Genomic DNA, 18,197 nt, shown 5'->3' with positions numbered 1-18,197 from the left:
GCACTTGGTAATATCTGACCTTAAAATTTTTTTGCCAATTCTGTATTATGAAATGATATCCCAATGTGATTTTCACTTGCACTTCCCCAGTTACTAATGAGGTAGAATATATTTTTGTTCCCATGTTAATGGTCACTTGTGTTCCTTCTCTTGCAAAGTTCCTATTAATTGGTTTTGCCCATTTTTCTTCTTTTTTTTTTTTTTCCTTTGAGACAGAGTTTCGCTCTTGTCACCCAGGCTGCAGTACAATGGTGTAATCTTGGCTCACTGCAACCTCCGCCTCCCGGGTTCAAGCGATTCTCATGTCTCAGCCTCCCAAGTAGCTGGGATTACAGGGATGTGCCACCACACCCAGCTGATTTTGTACTTTTAGTAGAGATGGGGTTTCTACATTTTAGTCAGGCTGGTCTCGAACTCCTGACCTCAAGGTGATCCACCTGCCTCCACCTCCCAAAGTGCTGGGATTACAGGTGTGAGTCACCAAGCCTGGCCAGTTTTGCCCATTTTTCTATAAATAAGGTTAACTTTTTTCTTATTGAGTCATACAAGTCTATAAATTACATACATTTCAGTATCTTTTCATTTGTGGCTTGCTCTTTCACTACTTTTATAGTGTCTTTTTTTTTTTTTTTTTTTGAGATGGAGTCTCGCTCTGTGGCCCAGGCTGGAGTGCAGTGGCCAGATCTCAGCTCACTGCAAGCTCCGCCTCCCGGGTTTATGCCATTCTCCTGCCTCAGCCTCCCGAGTAGCTGGGATTTGGGATTACAGGCGCCCGCCACCTCGCCCGGCTAGTTTTTTGTATTTTTTAGTAGAGACGGGGTTTCACTGTGTTAGCCAGGATGGTCTCGATCTCCTGACCTCGTGATCCATCCGCCTTGGCCTGCCAACGTGCTGGGATTACAGACTTGAGCCACCGTGCCCGGCCTATAGCGTCTTTTGATGAGCAGAAATTCTTTATCATTGGAGACAGAGTCTTGCTGTGTCACCCAGGTTGAAGTGCAGTGGCTCAATCATAACTCACTATAACCTCCTACTCCTGAGATTATGCAATCCTCCTGTCTCAGCCTCCCAAGTAGCTGGAACTACAGGTACATACCAATATGCCTGCTTAATTTAATTTTTTTATTTTTTGAGGGGGACAGGGTCTTGCTATGTTGCCCAGGCTCATCTTTAACTCCTGGCCTCAAGCGACTCTCCCGCCTCAGCCTCGCAAAGCACTGGGATTATAGAAAATTCCTTTTTTTTTTTTTTTTTTTTTTTGAGATGTAGTCTTACTCTGTCACCCAGACTGAAGTGCAGTGGCGTGATCTCAGCTCACTGCAACCTCTGTCTCCTGGATTCAAGTGATTCTCCTGCCTCAGTCTCCCAAATAGTTGGGATTACAGGCATGTGCCATCACACCTGGCTAATTTTTTGTATGTGTAGTAGAGACAGGGTTTCACCATGTTGGCCAGTCTTGTCTTGAACTCCTGACTTCAAGTGATCTGCCCACCTTGGCCTCCCAAAGTGATGGGATTACAGGTGTGAGTCACTGCGTCCGGCCTAGAAAATTCATTAATATTAAGGAATGTATAATTCTTTTCTTTTATGGCCCGGGCTTTGGGAATCTTAAAAAATCCTTTTTTTCCTGTAAGTGTATTAATTTGTATTTCAAAAGTTTCATGGTTTACCTTTTAAAGTTTGGTCTTGAGCTCCCTTGTGTGGTAGCTCAGACCTATAATCCCAGTACTTTAGGAGGCCGTGATGGGAGGATTCATTGAGCTCAGGAGTACAAGACTAACCTGGGCAACATGGTGAGACCCTGTCTCTACAAAAAATAAAAAAAATTAGCCCAGTGTAGTGGCGTGCACCTGTAGTCCCAACTACTCAGGAAGCTGAGGTGAGAGGATTGCTTGAGCCCAGGAGGTTGAGGCTGCAGTGAGCCATGATCGTGTCACTGCACTCCAGCTTGGTGACAGAGCAAGACCCTGTCTCTAAACAGATAAATTAGTAAGTTTGGTCTTTAATCTACCTGGAATTAATTTGTGTGTATAAACGGAGGTAGGGGACTAATACATTTTTTCCCACATAGATAACCAACTGTCCAAGTCTGAAATCCCCATCTTTCTCACAGCTCTTCAATATCAACTCTGTCACAAACTCAATGTCCATAAATATATATATCTGCTTTTGGACTCTCTATTCTCTTCCACTAATCTACATGACCACATTGCCTTAATTAAAACAGCTTTATCAGTCTTAAAATAACTGATAAGGCAAATAATTCCAATTTATTCTTCTTCAAGAGTTTCTGGCTATATTTGGACCTCTGCTTTTCCACATATATTTTACTTTAATTTTTACTTTATTTATTTATTTAGAGACAGAGTCTCGCTCTGTCAACCAGGTTGGAGTGCCGTGATGCGATCTCAGCTCACTGCAACTTCAGCCTCCTGGGTTCAAGTGATTCTCCTGCCTCAGCCTCCTGAGTAGCTGGGACTACAGGTATGCGCCACCGTGACTAGCTATTTTTTGTATTTTTAGTAGAGACAGGATTTTGCCATGTTGGCCAACCTGGTCTCAAATTCCTGACCTCAAGTGATCCACTGGCATCAGCTTCCCAAAGTGCTGGAATTACAGGCATAAGCCACCGTGCCTGGCCCACATATATTTTAGAATCTCATTATCTAACTGATCAAGTGAAATCAGTTGAGATTTTGATAGAAATTATAATAAGTCTATAATTCAAAGTGGAAAGAATTGACATCTTTGTGACAGTGAGTGTTCTAATCCATGAACATGGTATAACTCCCTGTTTATTTAGGTCTTTCTAATGTTTTTCATTGTTATATAATTTCCTACAGAAAGGTATTATACATCTTTTGTTGGCTTTTTTCCTAGGTACTCTATTATTTTTAACTTTTTCCAACTTTTTATTTGTAAATAATTCAAAGTTGCAAGAATAATAGTAGTACCAAAAAATAATCACATATCCTTCACCCAGATTCATATATGGTTAATATTTTACCCCAATGATTTAGCATTTGTGCTCATTTTCTCTCCTTCTCCCTTCTCCTTCTTTATATCTTATTTTCTCCAAAACACTTAAGAGTGATTTGAGGCCAGGTGCAGTGGCTCATGCCTATAATCCCAGCAGTTTGGGAGACCAAGACAGGGGGATCATTTGAGCCCAGAAGTCGAAACCAGCCAGGGCAACATAGTGAGACCCTGTCTCTACAAAATTAAAAAATTAGCTATGTGTGGCGGTGCACGCCTATAGTCCCAGCTACTCGGGAGGCTCAGTCAGGAAGATTTTTTGAGCCCAAAGGTCAAGGCTGCAGTGAGCCATGATTACACTACTGTACTCTAGCCTGGGAAACAGAGACTGACCCTGTCTCAAAAAAAAAAAAAAAAAGTGATCTGAATACATCAAAGCTTGGTCTCTTACGTATCTACTTTCATAGTATTTTAATTTTGTCAATTGATTCAATAATGCCCTTTAGAGCATTTTTTCCTTCCACTACAGGACCCGGTTTAGGGTAGTGCTTTTAATTGACATATCTCTTTAGTCTCCTTTAATCTAGAACATTTTTGCAGCCTCTTCTGTCTTTTATGATATTGACCTTTTGAAAAATACAGTCTGCACTCCTTTTTTAAAAATACAATGATCCTTAGTTTTTTTCTTTTTCAAGATGGAGTCACTCTCTGTCACCCAGGATGGAGTGCAGTGGCACAATCTCAGCTCACTGCAACCTCCACCTCCCAGGTTCAAGCAATTCTCCTGCCTCAGCCTCCTGAGTAGCTGGGATTACAGGCATGCACCACCACACCTGGCTAATTTTTTGTATTTTTAGCAGTGACGGGGTTTCACTATGGTCTTGGACTCCTGAACTTGTGATCCACCGGCCTAGGCTCCCAAAGTGCTGGGATTACAGCTGTGAGCCACCACACCTGGCCTTTTTTTTTTTTTTTTTTTTTGAGACAGAGTCTAGCTCTGTCTCCCAGGCTGGAGGGCAGTGGCGCGATCTCGGCTCACTACAACCTCCACCTCCCAGGTTCAAGTGATTCTCCAGCCTCAGCCTCCTGAGTAGCTGGGATTACAGGCACGTGCCACCATGCCCAGCTAATTTTTCTACTTTTAGTACAGATGGGGTTTCACCATGTTGGTCAGGCTGGTCTTGAACTCCTGACCTCGTGATCTGCCCACCTCAGTCTCTCAAAGTGCTGGGATTACAGGCGTGAGCCACAGCACCGGGCTTGTTTGTTTGTTTGTTTTTTGAGACAGGGTCTTGCCCTGTCACCAAGGCTGAAGTCCAGTGGTGCGATCAGGGCTCACTGCAGCCTTGACCTCCTGGACTGAAGCAAGTCTCCTACTCAGTCTCCTGAGTAGCCAGGACTACAGGCACGCATCATCAAGCCCGGCGAATTTTTTTTATTTTTTGTAGAGACAGAGTCCTACTGTGTTGGCCAGCCTGGTCTTGAACGATTGGGCTAAAGCGATTCTCCTGCCTTGGCCTTGCTAAGTGCTGGGATTACAAGCATGAGCCACCACCCCTGGCTGAATGCTCATTTTGGATTCAACTGATATTTCTTCATGATTAGATTCTGGTTATGCATTTCCAACCAGAACATGTGATACTGTGTTTTCCTCAGTATATCCCATAGGGCAGCATACAACGTCCATCTGTACTCACTTTATAATGTTAATTTTTATCATCTATCCATAGTGTTACCATATTTCTCCACTGCACAGTTACTATTCCGTCCCTTGCAACCAATAAACAATCAGTGCAAAAACAAAGACTCTTTTTATTATGGAATTTTCAAATACATTCAAAAAACCAGAAAAGAGTATAATAAGCTTCCATGTTTATCCAACAACTAAATTGTGAAAGCAATCATCAGAGAGCAAATCCCGGGTAGGCATGGTGGCTCATGCCTATCATCTCAGCACTTTGGGAGGCGGAGGTGGGCAGATCTCTTTAGCCCTGGAGTTTGAGTCCAGCCTGGGCAACATGGAGAAACCCCATCTCTACTAAAAAATAGAAAAATTAGCCGGGCATGTGGTATGCACCCGTAGTCCCAACTACTCAGGAAGCTGAGGTAGGAGGATCACCTGGGCCCACAACGCGGAGGTTGCAGTCAGCTGATATCACACCACTGCACTCCAGCCTGAACCACAGAGTGAGACCCTGTTTCAAAAACAAAAAAAAAGAAGAAGAAAAGAAACCAAATCCCAGCGGTTATGTACTTTCCACCTATGAATACTTCAGTATTTACTTTTCTAACAGATAAAAACTTTAAAAATACTAATGTCATTATTATACCTAAGAAAATTAACAATAATTTCTCAATATCACCCAATATCTGTCTATGTTCAAACTTTTATAACTATCTCAGTTTTTTTTGTGGTTGGCCTGATCAAATCAGGATCCAATAAGGATCTCAATACATTTGGTTGTTATACCTTAAGAGTTTCTCTTTTAATCAGTGCCAGCTTCCCTTCCACTCTTTATCCCATTTATTTGCTGAAGAATATACATAATTTGTCCTGTAGTGGAGTCCATATCTGGGATTTTGAACTTCTCATTTTTATTGCTATGTACTATATACTTCTTGCAGATTTTTGCTTGTGTAGAAATCTAACTTACTATTATTTTTTGAGAGAGTATACCTTTGTCGCCCAGGCTAGTGTGCAATGGCACAATCACAGATTACTGCAGACTTGACCTCCCCAGCTCAACTAATCTTCCCACCTAAGCCTCCTGAATAGCTAGGATCACAGGTGTGCATCACCATGCTTGATTTTTCTTTTTTTTTTTGGTAGAGACAGAGTCTTACTGTGTTGTCCAGGGTGGTCTTCTTGAATACCTGGGCTCAAGCAGTCCTCCCACCTTGGCCTCTCAAAATGCTGGGATTACAGGCATGAGCCACCATGCCAAGCTCAAAATTATTTTTATTTGTTGACTTTTATATATAGCAATTTTCTTAAATTTTTATTATAACAATTCAGTTATACGTTATTGTGGTTTTCTGTGCAGGATAATTACATCATCGGCAAATAACTACAGCATTATTTATTTCATTATAATCCAAATACTTTTTCATTCTGTCTTATACCTTATTTACTCAAGGTTACACTTCAGTCAGAAGAAAAGTGTTTCCACATGGAAGGTCTGAAATTCAAGAAAATAGGAAAACCAAAGATATTGGTAAATAAGTACAGAAATCTTTTTTAGAAAGAGTACAATAATAATAAAATAATACTTGTGGGGTTAAAAAAGAATTAAGGCCGGGTGCGGTGGCTCACGCCTGTAATCCCAGCACTTTGGGAGGCCGAGGTAGGCAGATCACCTGAGGTCAGCTCGAGACCAGCCTGGCCAAGGTGGTGAAATTCCGTCTCTACTAAAAAAAATACAAAAATTGACCAGGTGCGGTGACTTATGCCTGTAATCCCAGCACTTTGGGAGGTTGAGGCAGGTGGATCACGAGGTCAGGAGTTGAAGACCAGCCTGACCAACATGGTGAAACCCTGTCTTTACTAAAAATACAAAAAAAAAAAAAAAAAAAAAATCAGCCAGGCATAGTGGCAGGCACCTGTAATCTCAGCTACTCAGGAGGCTGAAGCAGGAGAATTGCTTGAACCCTGGAGGTGCAGCCTGGGTGACAGTGCAAGACTCCATCCCAAAAAAAAAAAAAAATTAGCCAGGTGTAGCGGTGCACACCTGTAATTCCAGCTACTCCGGAGGCTGAGGCAGGAGAATCGCTTGAACCCAAGAGGCAGAGGTTGCGGTGAGCCTAGATCACGCCACTGTACTCCAGCCTGGGCAACAGAGCAAGACTCCATCTCAAAAAAATAAATAAATAAATAAATAATAAATAAATGAAACTTAAAACCTTTTAAAAAAGAAGTCTGATCTCTTACCTATAGGTGACCAGCTTCATTAATTTCTGGCCTATCATTTTTGTACTTTTTTCAAAGATAAGCAAATATACATATATATATTTAGATATCACACTCCATGTATGTGAAAAATTATCCCTTCCTTTTTTTATACAAAAGGCAGTATACACAAAATATTAAAGTGGTTTTGTTATTGTTGTGTTTTTCTTTTGCCAGTCTTGCCCTGTCGCCTTGAGGGAGAAATTTAAAGAAAAATAAATATTGCATTTATTCACTCCAAGGAAAGTAAGGGTTAAGTGAAAAATACAAGTTCTTCACTACTGCAAGCAAGGCTATAGACAGATCATGGTGACCTAGCCTGCAGAAATGAGCTCCAAACACCCCTGAGCAAGGTTAAAAGAAGAAAAACGATTTCCTTTACTGTCTCTCCTGTACTATTAGTTATGACTATGTTTGCCAATGCTTGTATTTAAGTAAGATTTGCAAAGTTCCTGTTTTTTCAATGCAGCTGCTAGGCCACTAGCTATGCAAGGCCACAGGTGAGTGCCAGGTCAGCAGTTATGCTATGGATTACGTGACTTGTCACTGTAAAATTTACTGCCTTTGTTTTGCTCTTGTATGCTGGTCTGTATAAGCTAAAATCTGTTTTTGTTCAAGGCTCAGCTTTTTGGACGTGAATCCACTGAGCCGGTGCGTACCTTAAATAAACATCCTCCTGTCTTCCCAATATCGGTCTCTCTGGTCCTCAGTTTACCACAACAGCCTCAACAGCTCACGGCAGCCTCAACCTCCTGGGCTCAAGTGATTCTCCCACCTCAGCCTCCCAAGTAGCTGGGACCACAGGTTAAAGTGATTTTTAATATAAGTATTTACAAGAAAATATCCCAAGTATTGCTGTGAAAAAGCCATATCTCTTTGCCTTGAGTATAGCTGGATTGATTCCCAGTAGGAGAAAGGGCATTTTCTTCCTCACTCAGAGTCTTTGGCATTGGCAGAAAAAAAAGCAAACATAACCCCAATCTGTGCCAGTAAGGAAGCCCTCCAGCTCCAAAGCATTAGTACCAGAATATAGAAGGCAAGAGCGCTTCAAAGAAGGCTCCAAATTTCTTAGTATTATTGATAGATGGCTAAAACTTATTAATGCAGAGCTAACTTACAGTTTAATTTACTAAAATTCTCTGGTACCCCAAAATCAGGTAAAAGTGCTGAAATTTTTGTTAACTGTTTTAAAAAGGAAGAACAATTGTTTCCAAAAAACTATACAAATTATTCTAAAATTCATTTGGAAAAATAAATACCCAAGTATAACAAGGAAAATTCTGAAAAATAATCCAAATGTGGTGGGAACTAGCTTTCCCACATATTAAAACATTTTATAAAACTAAAGCAATTAAAATAGTTTGGGCTGGGTAGAGTGGCTCACATCTGTAATCCTAACGCTTTGGGGCTGAGGCAGGAGGAGGAGTGTGAGACCAGCCTGGGCCACAAAGTGAGAATCCTCTACAAAAAATTTGTTTTAAATAGCCAGGCATTATGGCGCATGTCTGTAGTCCCAGCTAATTGGGAAGATGAGCTGGGAGGACTCCTTAAGCCCAGGAGATCAAGGCTGCAGTGACCTATGATAGTGCCAATGCACCCCAGCCTGGGTGACAGAGCGAGACCCTGTCTCAATTAATTAATTAAACAGGTTGGTACTGGTACAAGAATACAGACTAAAGTAGCAGAGCAGAAAGTCCGGAAACCTCTACATGTACAAGAATTTAATATACAACAGAGGTAGAATTTCGAACAGAAGAAAAAAGATTAACTATTAAGTCAATGCTGCTAGGACAACTGAGCAGCCATCTGAAGAAAAATCAAGTAGGCTTCCTAACTCACTTCCTGAAACAAATCCCAGGGGGCTAAAAAATCTGACTACAAAAAATACATACAATACAAATATATTTGAAAAATATAAAAATATAAGACCATAAAAATATTAGAAGGAAACTAATTATAGAAAGATCTGCCCAGGCACAGTGGTTCACACCTATAATCCCAGCACTTTGGGAGGCTGAGTCAGGATGATTACTTGAGGTCAGGAGTTTGAGACCAATCTGGCCAACATGGTGAAACCCTGACTCTACTAAAAATATAAAAATTAGCCAGGCATGGCGTTGTGTGCCTGTAATCCCAGCTACTTGGGAGGCTGAGGCAGGAGAATCACTTGAACCTGGGAGGCTGAGGCAGGAGACTCACTTGAACCTGGGAGGCAGAGGATGCAGTGAAACAAGATCGCACCACTGCACTCAAGCCTGGGCAACAGAGCAAGACTCCATCTAAAAAAAAAAAAGAAAAAGAAAGAAAGATCTTGGTTTAACTCAAAGGCTTCTCACAAAAATGCAAAAGCCTTAAGAGACTGATAACTCTCGCTTCACAAAAACACGTTTCTCCATGTTAAATAAACAGTATAATCAAAGTCCAGATGCAACATGAAAAACTGGAAAATATTTGTAACATGATAAAAGACAATTTTGTTTCTTTTTTTTTTTGATACCGAGTCTCGCTCTGTCCCCCTGGCTGGAGTGCAGTGGCGCCATCTCGGCTCATTGCAAGCTCCGCCTCCCGGGTTCCTGCCATTCTCCTGCCTCAGCCTCCCAAGTAGCTGGGACTACAGGCGCCTGCCACCGCGCCCGGCTAATTTTTTGTATTTTCAGTAGAGACGGGGTTTCACTGTGGTCTCGATCTCCTGACCTTGTGATCCGCCCGCCTCGGCCTCCCCAAGTGCTGGGATTACAGGCGTGAGCCACCGCGCCCGGCAAGACAAATTTTTAAAATACACGGAGCCCTCAGAGATTAATCAAAAACCTCATTTGTTAAGCCAGACAAATATGAAGATACATAGACGGCTTTAAACCAGGGTTTCTCAACCTCTGCACGACTGACCTTTTGGACTACATAATTATTTGTTGTAGCGAATGCTTGTGCATTGTAGGATGTGTACCAGCATCCCTGTACTCTACTCGTGAGATGCCATTAGCATCCCCGTTCAATTGTGACTATCAAAAATGTCCTCAGATAGTACCAAATGTCCTCTGGGGATCAAATTGTCCCTGGTTTAAATATACAAAGAGATCCAAATCCACACTTGTGACAAAATAAATGCAAATTTTAACAATAATGAGGTGACACTTTTTTCTCTAATTAGATTTTCATCATTAACTATTTTGCAGTTAGCCAGCATGTGGGATTAGGGGGTCTCATTTATCCTTTTGGGTGTGCAACCCTTCTGGAGGGTCATCTGGCAATATCTATCAAAATATAAAGTGCATGTACTCTTTTTTCTTTTTGAGACAGAGTCTCACTCTTTCACCCAGGGTGGAGGGCAGGGCAGTGGCATGATCTCGGTTTACTGCCACCTCCACCTCCCAGGTTCAAGCGGTTCTCCTGCCTCAGCCTCCTGAGTAGCTGGGATTACAGGTGCCCGCCACCAGGCCCAGCTAATTTTTGTATCTGTAATTTTTGTAATTTTGTAGTTTTAGTGGAGACAGGGTTTCGCCATGTTGGCCAGGCTGGTCTCGAACTCTTGACCTCAAGTGATCCGCCCACCTCGGCCTCCCAAAGTACTGGGACTACAGGCGTGAGCCACTGTGTCAGCCACATCTACTCTTCGATCCAGCAATTTCACTTCCAGGAGTTTATCCCTACATATACATTTACATATATGCAAATAGAGAAATATAAGTATAATCATGGAAGCAAAAAGAGTATCCAAAAAACTGGAAACAGTCTAGTATCCAACAATAGGGAACAGGTTAAATAAACAAAGGTATATTCATATACAGGTTGAGCAAACCAAATCTGAAATCCAAAACACTTCTGGAACCAAGCATTTTGCATAATGGATACTCAGGCTGTTACAGAATATTACGCAACCATTAAAAAGGAGGAGGGGTAGCCGGGCACGGTGGCTCACGCCTGTATTCCCAGCACTTTGGGAGGCCCAGGTGGGCGGATCACGAGGTCAGGAGATCGAGACCATCCTGGTGAACACGGTGAAACCCCGTCTCTACTAAAAATACAAAAAAATTAGCCTGGCGTGGTGGCAGGTGCCTGTAGTCCCAGCTTCCTGGGAGGCTGAGACAGGAGAATGGCGTGAACCCGGGAGGCGGAACCCGGGAGGTAGAGCTTGCAGTGAGCCGAGATGGCGCCACTGCACTCCAGCCTGGGCGACAGAGCGAGACTCTGTCTCAAAAAAAAAAAAAAAGGAGGAGGGGCCAGGCGCAGTGGCTTACACCTGTAATCCCAGCACTTTGGGAGGCCGAGGCGGACGGATCACGAGGTCAGGAAATCGAGACCACGCTGGCTAACATGGTGAAACCCCGTCTCTTCTAAAAATACAAAAAAATTAGCATGGCGTGGTGGCACGCGCCTGTAGGCCCAGCTACTAGGGAGGCTGAGGCAGGAGAATCGCTTGAACCCGGGAGGCGGAGGTTGCAGTGAGCCAAGATCACGCCACTTCAGCCTGGGAGAAGAGCGATACTCTGTCTCAAAAGAAAAAAAAAAAGGAGGCGGAAGATCTGCATGTACCAAAAATGTTTGTCCCTGGGCACAGTGGTGCATGCCTGTAATCCCAAGTACTCCAGAGGCTAAGAAGGAAGGAACATCAGCCTGGGGGTTCGAGGCTAGAGGCCAGTCTGGGCAACATGGGAGACCTTGTCTTTTAAAAAAAAAAAGAATGTCCCAAGACATACCAACTAAAAGTAGCAAGACCAAGAACAGAGTTTGCTGCTACTTTTAAGAAAGGGTGTGTGTCTGTGTACCTGTGTGTGTGGGGGTATGGATGTAGACAAAATATGTTTATACATGCACGAAACAGAAACATAACATAACTGGGGGACTAGATTTTACGGATGGGGAGACTCACTTTTTACCCTATACTCTTTGAACTGTTTTAAGTCTTTGGCTATATGCCTGCATGTTTCAGGCAAATCACAAAATCTGACAACATGTCACTCAACTCAAGATACCCAGACCTTACATAAACCAGAAAGTAGAATGGTGGTTGCCAGTGGATGAGCGGAGGTGGGGAAGAGGGGGTTGTTTAATGGATAGAGTTTCAGCTTGCAGATGAAAAAAGTTCTGGAGATTGACTGCACAAAGATATGAATCTACTTAACACTACTAAAGTGTACACTTAAAAAATGGTTAAGATGGCAAATTTTATACGTATTTTAACACAATTTTTTAAGGTGAAAAAAAATCCCTAAAAGATACCCGCGTTTTAAGATCGGTTTAATTTGTTTCTAATTTGGAAATCAGTTTTTAAACACTCCATTATTACTCTAGAATTGAGCGTCAGGAACAGTGAAAACTCTACATTTAAACTCTGGAGCTGCTCCTGCGACCTTTCACCTAGAACTCGCACGCATTCGGCCAGGCATGCACTCCTGCTAAATTCAGGGAGGGCCAGCACTGCGGGCGGCAGGGTGACTTACCCTCGGCCCTTTACCAGTGGAAGAGGTTTCCACACTGCTGCCACCCTGTAACACAAAACTTTGTGTTCCTTTCCACGCGTTACCGCAGATTCTCGGCGCACGGCGCCCAGAGCGGACCAGAGCTTAGAGCGTGCCCAGGTAGCATCCTTGACTTCCCACCGCCGGGCCGGCCAGCCCGGGCGATCCGCGGCGGCCCCCCCGAGACGCGCCCTTCGCCCGACCGGGTCTCTCCCCGCGCCGCCCCGACCCCCTTACCCGGTGTTGGGTAACATGACTTTAGTAGATCAGAGGAGGTGGCGGCGACTGCGGCGGCTGCGAGCTGAGAGCGAAAGCCGGCCAGTCCCTCCGCATTTATCCCCGCCCCGGCCCCGCCCCTGCACCCGAGGCCCCGCCCCAAGGCCTGTGCTGGAACGGGTGAGCCGAAAAGCCGGGATCGCCGAGTGCGCCTGCGTATGCAGTGGGCCTCCTGCGCCCCACGTTCCTTTTCCTCGCCTCCCAGCCTGGTCCCTGAGAGGGGCTCTCCGCGCAGGCGCTTTGAGGCACAGCTCCGCCCCGCCCCCTCACTGGTCCTATACGGTGACAATCAGGCTCCCGTCGGCGCCTAACGTCTGAGTAGCGTCATCCGCTACGTTCGCCTTTTCGCCGTCCGCAGGGGTTTCTCCTCGCGCTATCGTGTTCCAGCGTTGGCTCCGAGCTGGGAGGGTCACTGAGCCCTGAGCCCGCCCTCTCTTCGGCGGGCCCTCCGGGGGTGCTTTAGCTCTGGGTCTTCTTGCCCCTACACCCGAGCCTGGCGCGCCCTCGGGCCCCTCTGGGAACGCTAGCCCTGGGCAGAAATTGCCTTTGTGGTTAAAGTCGGCCGGCGTAACTTTTTCACTCTCCCGCCGAATCTGGACCCAAGCCGGCCTCACCTTGTGCATGAGTAGATAGTTTGTGTTAAGCCGCCAGCTTCTTGGAACAGAGCTCTCTGCAAAAGTCGCGCTGAAGAATTCATAGTCAAAAGCTGAACTTGCAGAAGAAGTTTTTACTTCTGGAATGAGTGTTGAGATGATCGATTCTGACATTCAGTTTCGCTTTTGGGATTACGCCTTGGATTAACTCAGCTACCCTGATGAGCTAAAGACTGTAGTGTATTTGAAGGAAGACACGAGGAACTGTTTTGTATTTTGTAGGGATAAAACAGGACCCTGAGGAGATTATTATATGAAGACTCGTTAAAGAAACTAGCCTGGAGATGGCTTATGTAGTTGTAGTCTCCCCTTTGTTTTTGTTTTGTTTTTTGAGACGGAGTCTCGCTGTCGCCGTGGCGTGGAGTGCAGTGGCGCGGATCTCGGCTCATTGTAACCTCCGCCTCCCGGGTTCAAGCGATTCTCCTCCCTCAGCCTCCTGAGTAGCTGGTACTACAGGCATGCACCACCACGCCCGGCTAATTTTTTTGTATTTTTAGTAGAGACGGGGTTTCACCATGTTGGTCAGGCTGGTCTCCAGCTCCTGACCTCAAATGATTGGCCCACCTTGGCCTCCCAAAGTGCTAGGATTACAGGCGTGAGCCACCGCTCCTGGCCTCTCTCCCCTTTGTTATAGGCCCTAAAATGACTCTGTTTACTCAATCATATCACCTGCCCTACTCCTATAGGCATTTGAATTGATGATTCATGATATGGTCTTTAGAGGCTCCAGAGGAATTTGCAAATGTATTAGCATCCGCTCAGTGACTGCTGGTTACCTGAGATACAGCAGGACAAAAAGGACAAGGTCTCTGCCTATGGGAGGTATGAGTAGCCAATGTGTTCTTTAGACTTGTTAAGCATTAGGTATTTTAGGAAGAGTGTTGATAGAGATAGATGGAAAAACTTACTCACTTCTCATCCTTAGGAGCACTTGCTGAGGGGTGTACATACCTGTCGAATAGAGTGAATTCTGAGTAATGGGGTGACATTTTCTTCGTATCATCTAAAATGTTCTCTCCTTTTTGAAAGCCACAATATCCTCAGTCTGTTAGAGTCCTTTTTTTTGAATTTGTGTGCTTCTATTTCCATTTGTTACACAGAGCTCAACTAAGAGGCGAAACAAAAAACCTTTGCCAATTTTTCAGTCATAACCTTGATATTTTGTGAGCTTAAATACCTGTAATTATACTATTTTTGTAGTTTGGGATGGCTTTCACAGAAGGCAAATTTATTCCTAAATTATTAGAGGTAGTTTTACTAAGCAAGTTTATATCCATTGTATTCAGTACTTTGACTAGAGTTCATTTAAAGTGTGATTTGGAGTTACCCATGACCTTCTACCCCATTACCTTGATTAACCTAGTATTAGATTAACACTAGAGTGGGGAATGGGTGAAGAAGGAGAGCACTTGTGAACATAGTTAGATCTTCATTTTGGAAGTGAATAATTTTGGCTCAGAAAGAACACTTCTGACTGCAGCGTGAATAGTTTGTGAGTAAAGGCACAGAAGCCATTTAAAAGCCCATAGTAATGTAATGTGTAAGAAAAGCAGTAACCTGAACTAAGGCAGTAATAGTGGGAATGAAAAGACATACTCAAGGTATGGAACCTGGCAGATGTAACTAATGATTAGACATAGGAACAAAGAGGGGAAGATGGTATCAGTGGTGACCTTCAGATTTCTGGTGTAAAGTCCTGGGGGGATGGTGATAACACAGTCAAGAAGTGAAAACAAATGGTTTGAAAGCCAAATATCTTGAAAGTCAAATAAGTCTCCCTCACTTCATCCCTTCTCAGCTTGACAAAACCACTTAAAAATGCAACATTTTCTTGACAGGCTACTGGCTACAACACATTCTCCCAACCAATTTATTTCCCTTAAGTTTTCGTTATAGGCAACAATAACCTGATTTGGCTAATTTAAACCAAATTAAAGGGGTTGGGGAATTTAGAAGAATTCTGGGATAGTTTATATAACTTAAGGAAGAGCTGAACAACTAAGCTTGACAATGGGAACCAGGATACTTCCATGATCCTCAGCAGCATGATCTTCTTTCTAGAATGCGTTGTAGGTGGCTTCTCTGTCTTTTCTGTGTATCTGTTCAAGCTTCAAATACTAAGACAGTCTAGTACAATGTGTTTTGTTTTGTTTTGTTTTGTTGAGATAAGATCTTGCTCTGTCACCCAGGCTGGAGTGTAGCAGCACGATCATGGCTCACTGTAGCCTCAACCTCCTGGGCTCAGCCGCCCAAGTAGCCAGGACCACAGGAATGTGCCACCACACCTGGCTAATCTTACTTTTTATAGAGACAGCGGTCTCACTATTTTGCCCAGGTTGGTCTTGAACTCCTCGCCTCAAGCAGTCCTCCCACCACACAGCCTTCCAAAGTGCTGGGAAATGTTTGAACCTGTAAATTAGTTGGCCATGGCCAAGGACACAAGTGAGTATGGACAATGGGGAAGTAACAAAACATTGCAAACCTACCTGCCCCAGGTCATTGAAGTTGTATAAATGTAGAGCAAGTAAATTGGCATTCATAATTCTGGGAAGAAAGGGGTCATAAAACTTTTTATTTCATAGGGCTTGTGATGGTTAATACTGAGTGTCAACTTGATTGGATTGAAGGATGCAAAGTTTTGGTCTTGGATGTGTCTGTGAGGGTATTGCCAAAGGACATTAACATTTGAGTCAGTGGACTGGGGAGAGCAGACCCACCCTTAATCTGGCTGGGCACCATCTAATCAGCTGCTAGTGCATATAAAACAGGCAGAAAAACCTGAAAAGATGAGACTGGCCTAGCCTCCCAGCCTATATCCTTCCCCTGTGCATTTATCCCCCTCCTGCCCTCCAACATCAGACTCCAAGTTCTTCAGTTTTGGGACTTGGACTGGCTCTCCTTGCACCTCAGCTTGCAGATGGCATATTATGGGACCTTGTGATCATGTGAGTTAATACTTAATAGGCCAGGCGCGGTGGCTCACGCCTGTAATCCCAGCACTGTGGGAAGCCGAGGCAGGCGGACCACAAGATCAAGAGATTGAGACCATTCTGGCCAACATGGTGAATCCCCATCTCTACTAAAAATACAAAAATTAGCTGGACGTGGTAGCACGCACCTGTAGTCCCAGCTACTTGGGTGGCTAAGGCAGGAGAATCACTTGAACCCGGGAGGTGGAGGTTACAGTGAGCCAAGACCACGCCACTGCATTCCAGCCTGGTGACAGAGCAAGGGTCTGTCTCAAAAAAAATGAAAACTTAAACTCCCCTACACACACACACACACACACACGCACACAAACGTATATTTATATCCTATTAGTTCCGTGCCTCTAGAGAACCCTGACTAATTTAGATTTTGGTACCACGAGTAGGGTCCAGAACAGGAGAAAGCGCTGCAACAGGTCCAGGCTGCTGTGCAAGCTGCTCTGCCACTTGGACCATATGACCCAGCAGATCCAGTGGTGCCTGAGGGGTCAGTGGCAGATAGGGATGCTATTTGGAGCCTTTGGCAGGACCCATAAATGACTCACGGTGGAGGCCTCTAGGATTTTGGAGCAAGGCCCTGCCATCTTCTGCAGATAACTACTCTCCTTTTGAGAGACAGCTCTTAGCCTGTTACTGGGCTTTGGTGGAAACTGAACGTTTGACTATGGGTCATCAAGTCACCATGTGACCTGAACTGCCTCTCATGAACTGAGTGCTTTCTGACCCATCTAGCCATAAAGTGGGTTGTGCACAGCACCATTCTGTCATCCAGTGGAAGTGGTATATGTGTGATCGGGCTCTAGCCGGTCTTGAAGTCACCTGAGGAATAAGTTACGTGAGGAAGTGGCTCAAATGCCCATGGTCTCCACTCCTGCCACCCTGGCTTCTCTCCCCCAGCCTGCACCAATGGCCTCATGGGGAGTTCCCTATGATCATGATCAGTTGACAGAGAAAGAGAAGACTAGGGCCTGGTTCACAGATGTTTTGCCTGATATGCAGGCACCCCCTGAAAGTGGACAGCTGCAGCACTACAGCCCCTTTCTAGGACATCCCTGAAGGGCAGTGGTGAAGGGAAATCTTCCCAGTGGGCAGAACTTTGAGCAGTGCACCTGGATGTGCACTTTGCATGGAAGGAGAGATGACTAGATGTGTGATTATACAATGATTCATGGGCTGTAGCCAGTGGTTTGGCTGGATAGTCAGGGACTTGGAAGAAGCATGATTGGAACATTGGTGAGAATAAAATTTGGGGAAGAGGTATGTAGATGGACTTCTCTGAGTAGTCAAAAACTGTGAAGATATTTTTATCCCATGCGAGTGCTCACCAATGGGTGAACTCAGGAGAGGAAGATTTTAATAGTCAAGTGGATAGGATGACTCGTTCTATGGACACCACTCAGCCCTTTTCCCCAACCACCCCTGCCATCATCCAATGGGTCCGCGAACAAAGTGGCCATGGTGGCAGGGATGGAGGTTATTCATGGGCTCAGCAAAAGGAACTTCCACTCACCAAGACTGACCTGGTTACGGCCACTGCTGAGTGCCCAATTTGCCATCAGCAGAGACCGACACTGAGCCCTTGATATGGTACAATTCCTCAGGGTGATCAGCCTGATACCTGGTGGCAGGTTGATTATACTGAACCTCTGCCATCGTGGAAAAGGCAGAGGTTTGTCCTCACTGGAATAGACACTTACTCTGGATATGGGTTTTCCTATCTTGTACATCGTGCTTCTGCCAAGACTACCATCCATGGACTCACAGAATGCCTTATCCACCGTTGTGGTATTCCACACAACATTGCCTCTGACTAAGGCACTTACTTTATGACTAAAGAAGTGTGGCAGTGGGCTCATGCTCATGGAATTCACTGGTCTTACCATATTCCCCATCATCCTGAAGC

At 44.4% G+C, this 18,197-nt stretch overlaps 1 protein-coding gene across 2 annotated transcripts in view; it reads right to left on the bottom strand.

The window, feature by feature from the left end:
- The window catches only part of HSDL2 (hydroxysteroid dehydrogenase like 2), an 83,126-nt gene extending 70,376 nt beyond the window's left edge, over positions 1-12,750 (bottom strand). Inside the window, exon 1 of one of the 2 annotated variants that reach the window (XM_007968401.3) lies at positions 12,616-12,750. In XM_007968401.3, coding sequence (XP_007966592.1) covers positions 12,616-12,632 — 17 coding nt within the window. In that variant the 5' untranslated portion in view covers positions 12,633-12,750. The remainder of the gene's footprint in view (positions 1-12,615) is intronic. The other variant, XM_037983654.2, reaches the window with a different exon arrangement.
- Between the last annotated feature and the right edge of the window lie 5,447 nt (positions 12,751-18,197).

The sequence above is a fragment of the Chlorocebus sabaeus genome, chromosome 12, assembly GCF_047675955.1.
Source record: "Chlorocebus sabaeus isolate Y175 chromosome 12, mChlSab1.0.hap1, whole genome shotgun sequence".
In the NCBI taxonomy this organism is placed as follows: domain Eukaryota; kingdom Metazoa; phylum Chordata; class Mammalia; order Primates; family Cercopithecidae; genus Chlorocebus; species Chlorocebus sabaeus.
Note: the sequence above shows the minus strand (reverse complement) of the source record. Positions and strands in the feature narration are given on the sequence as shown.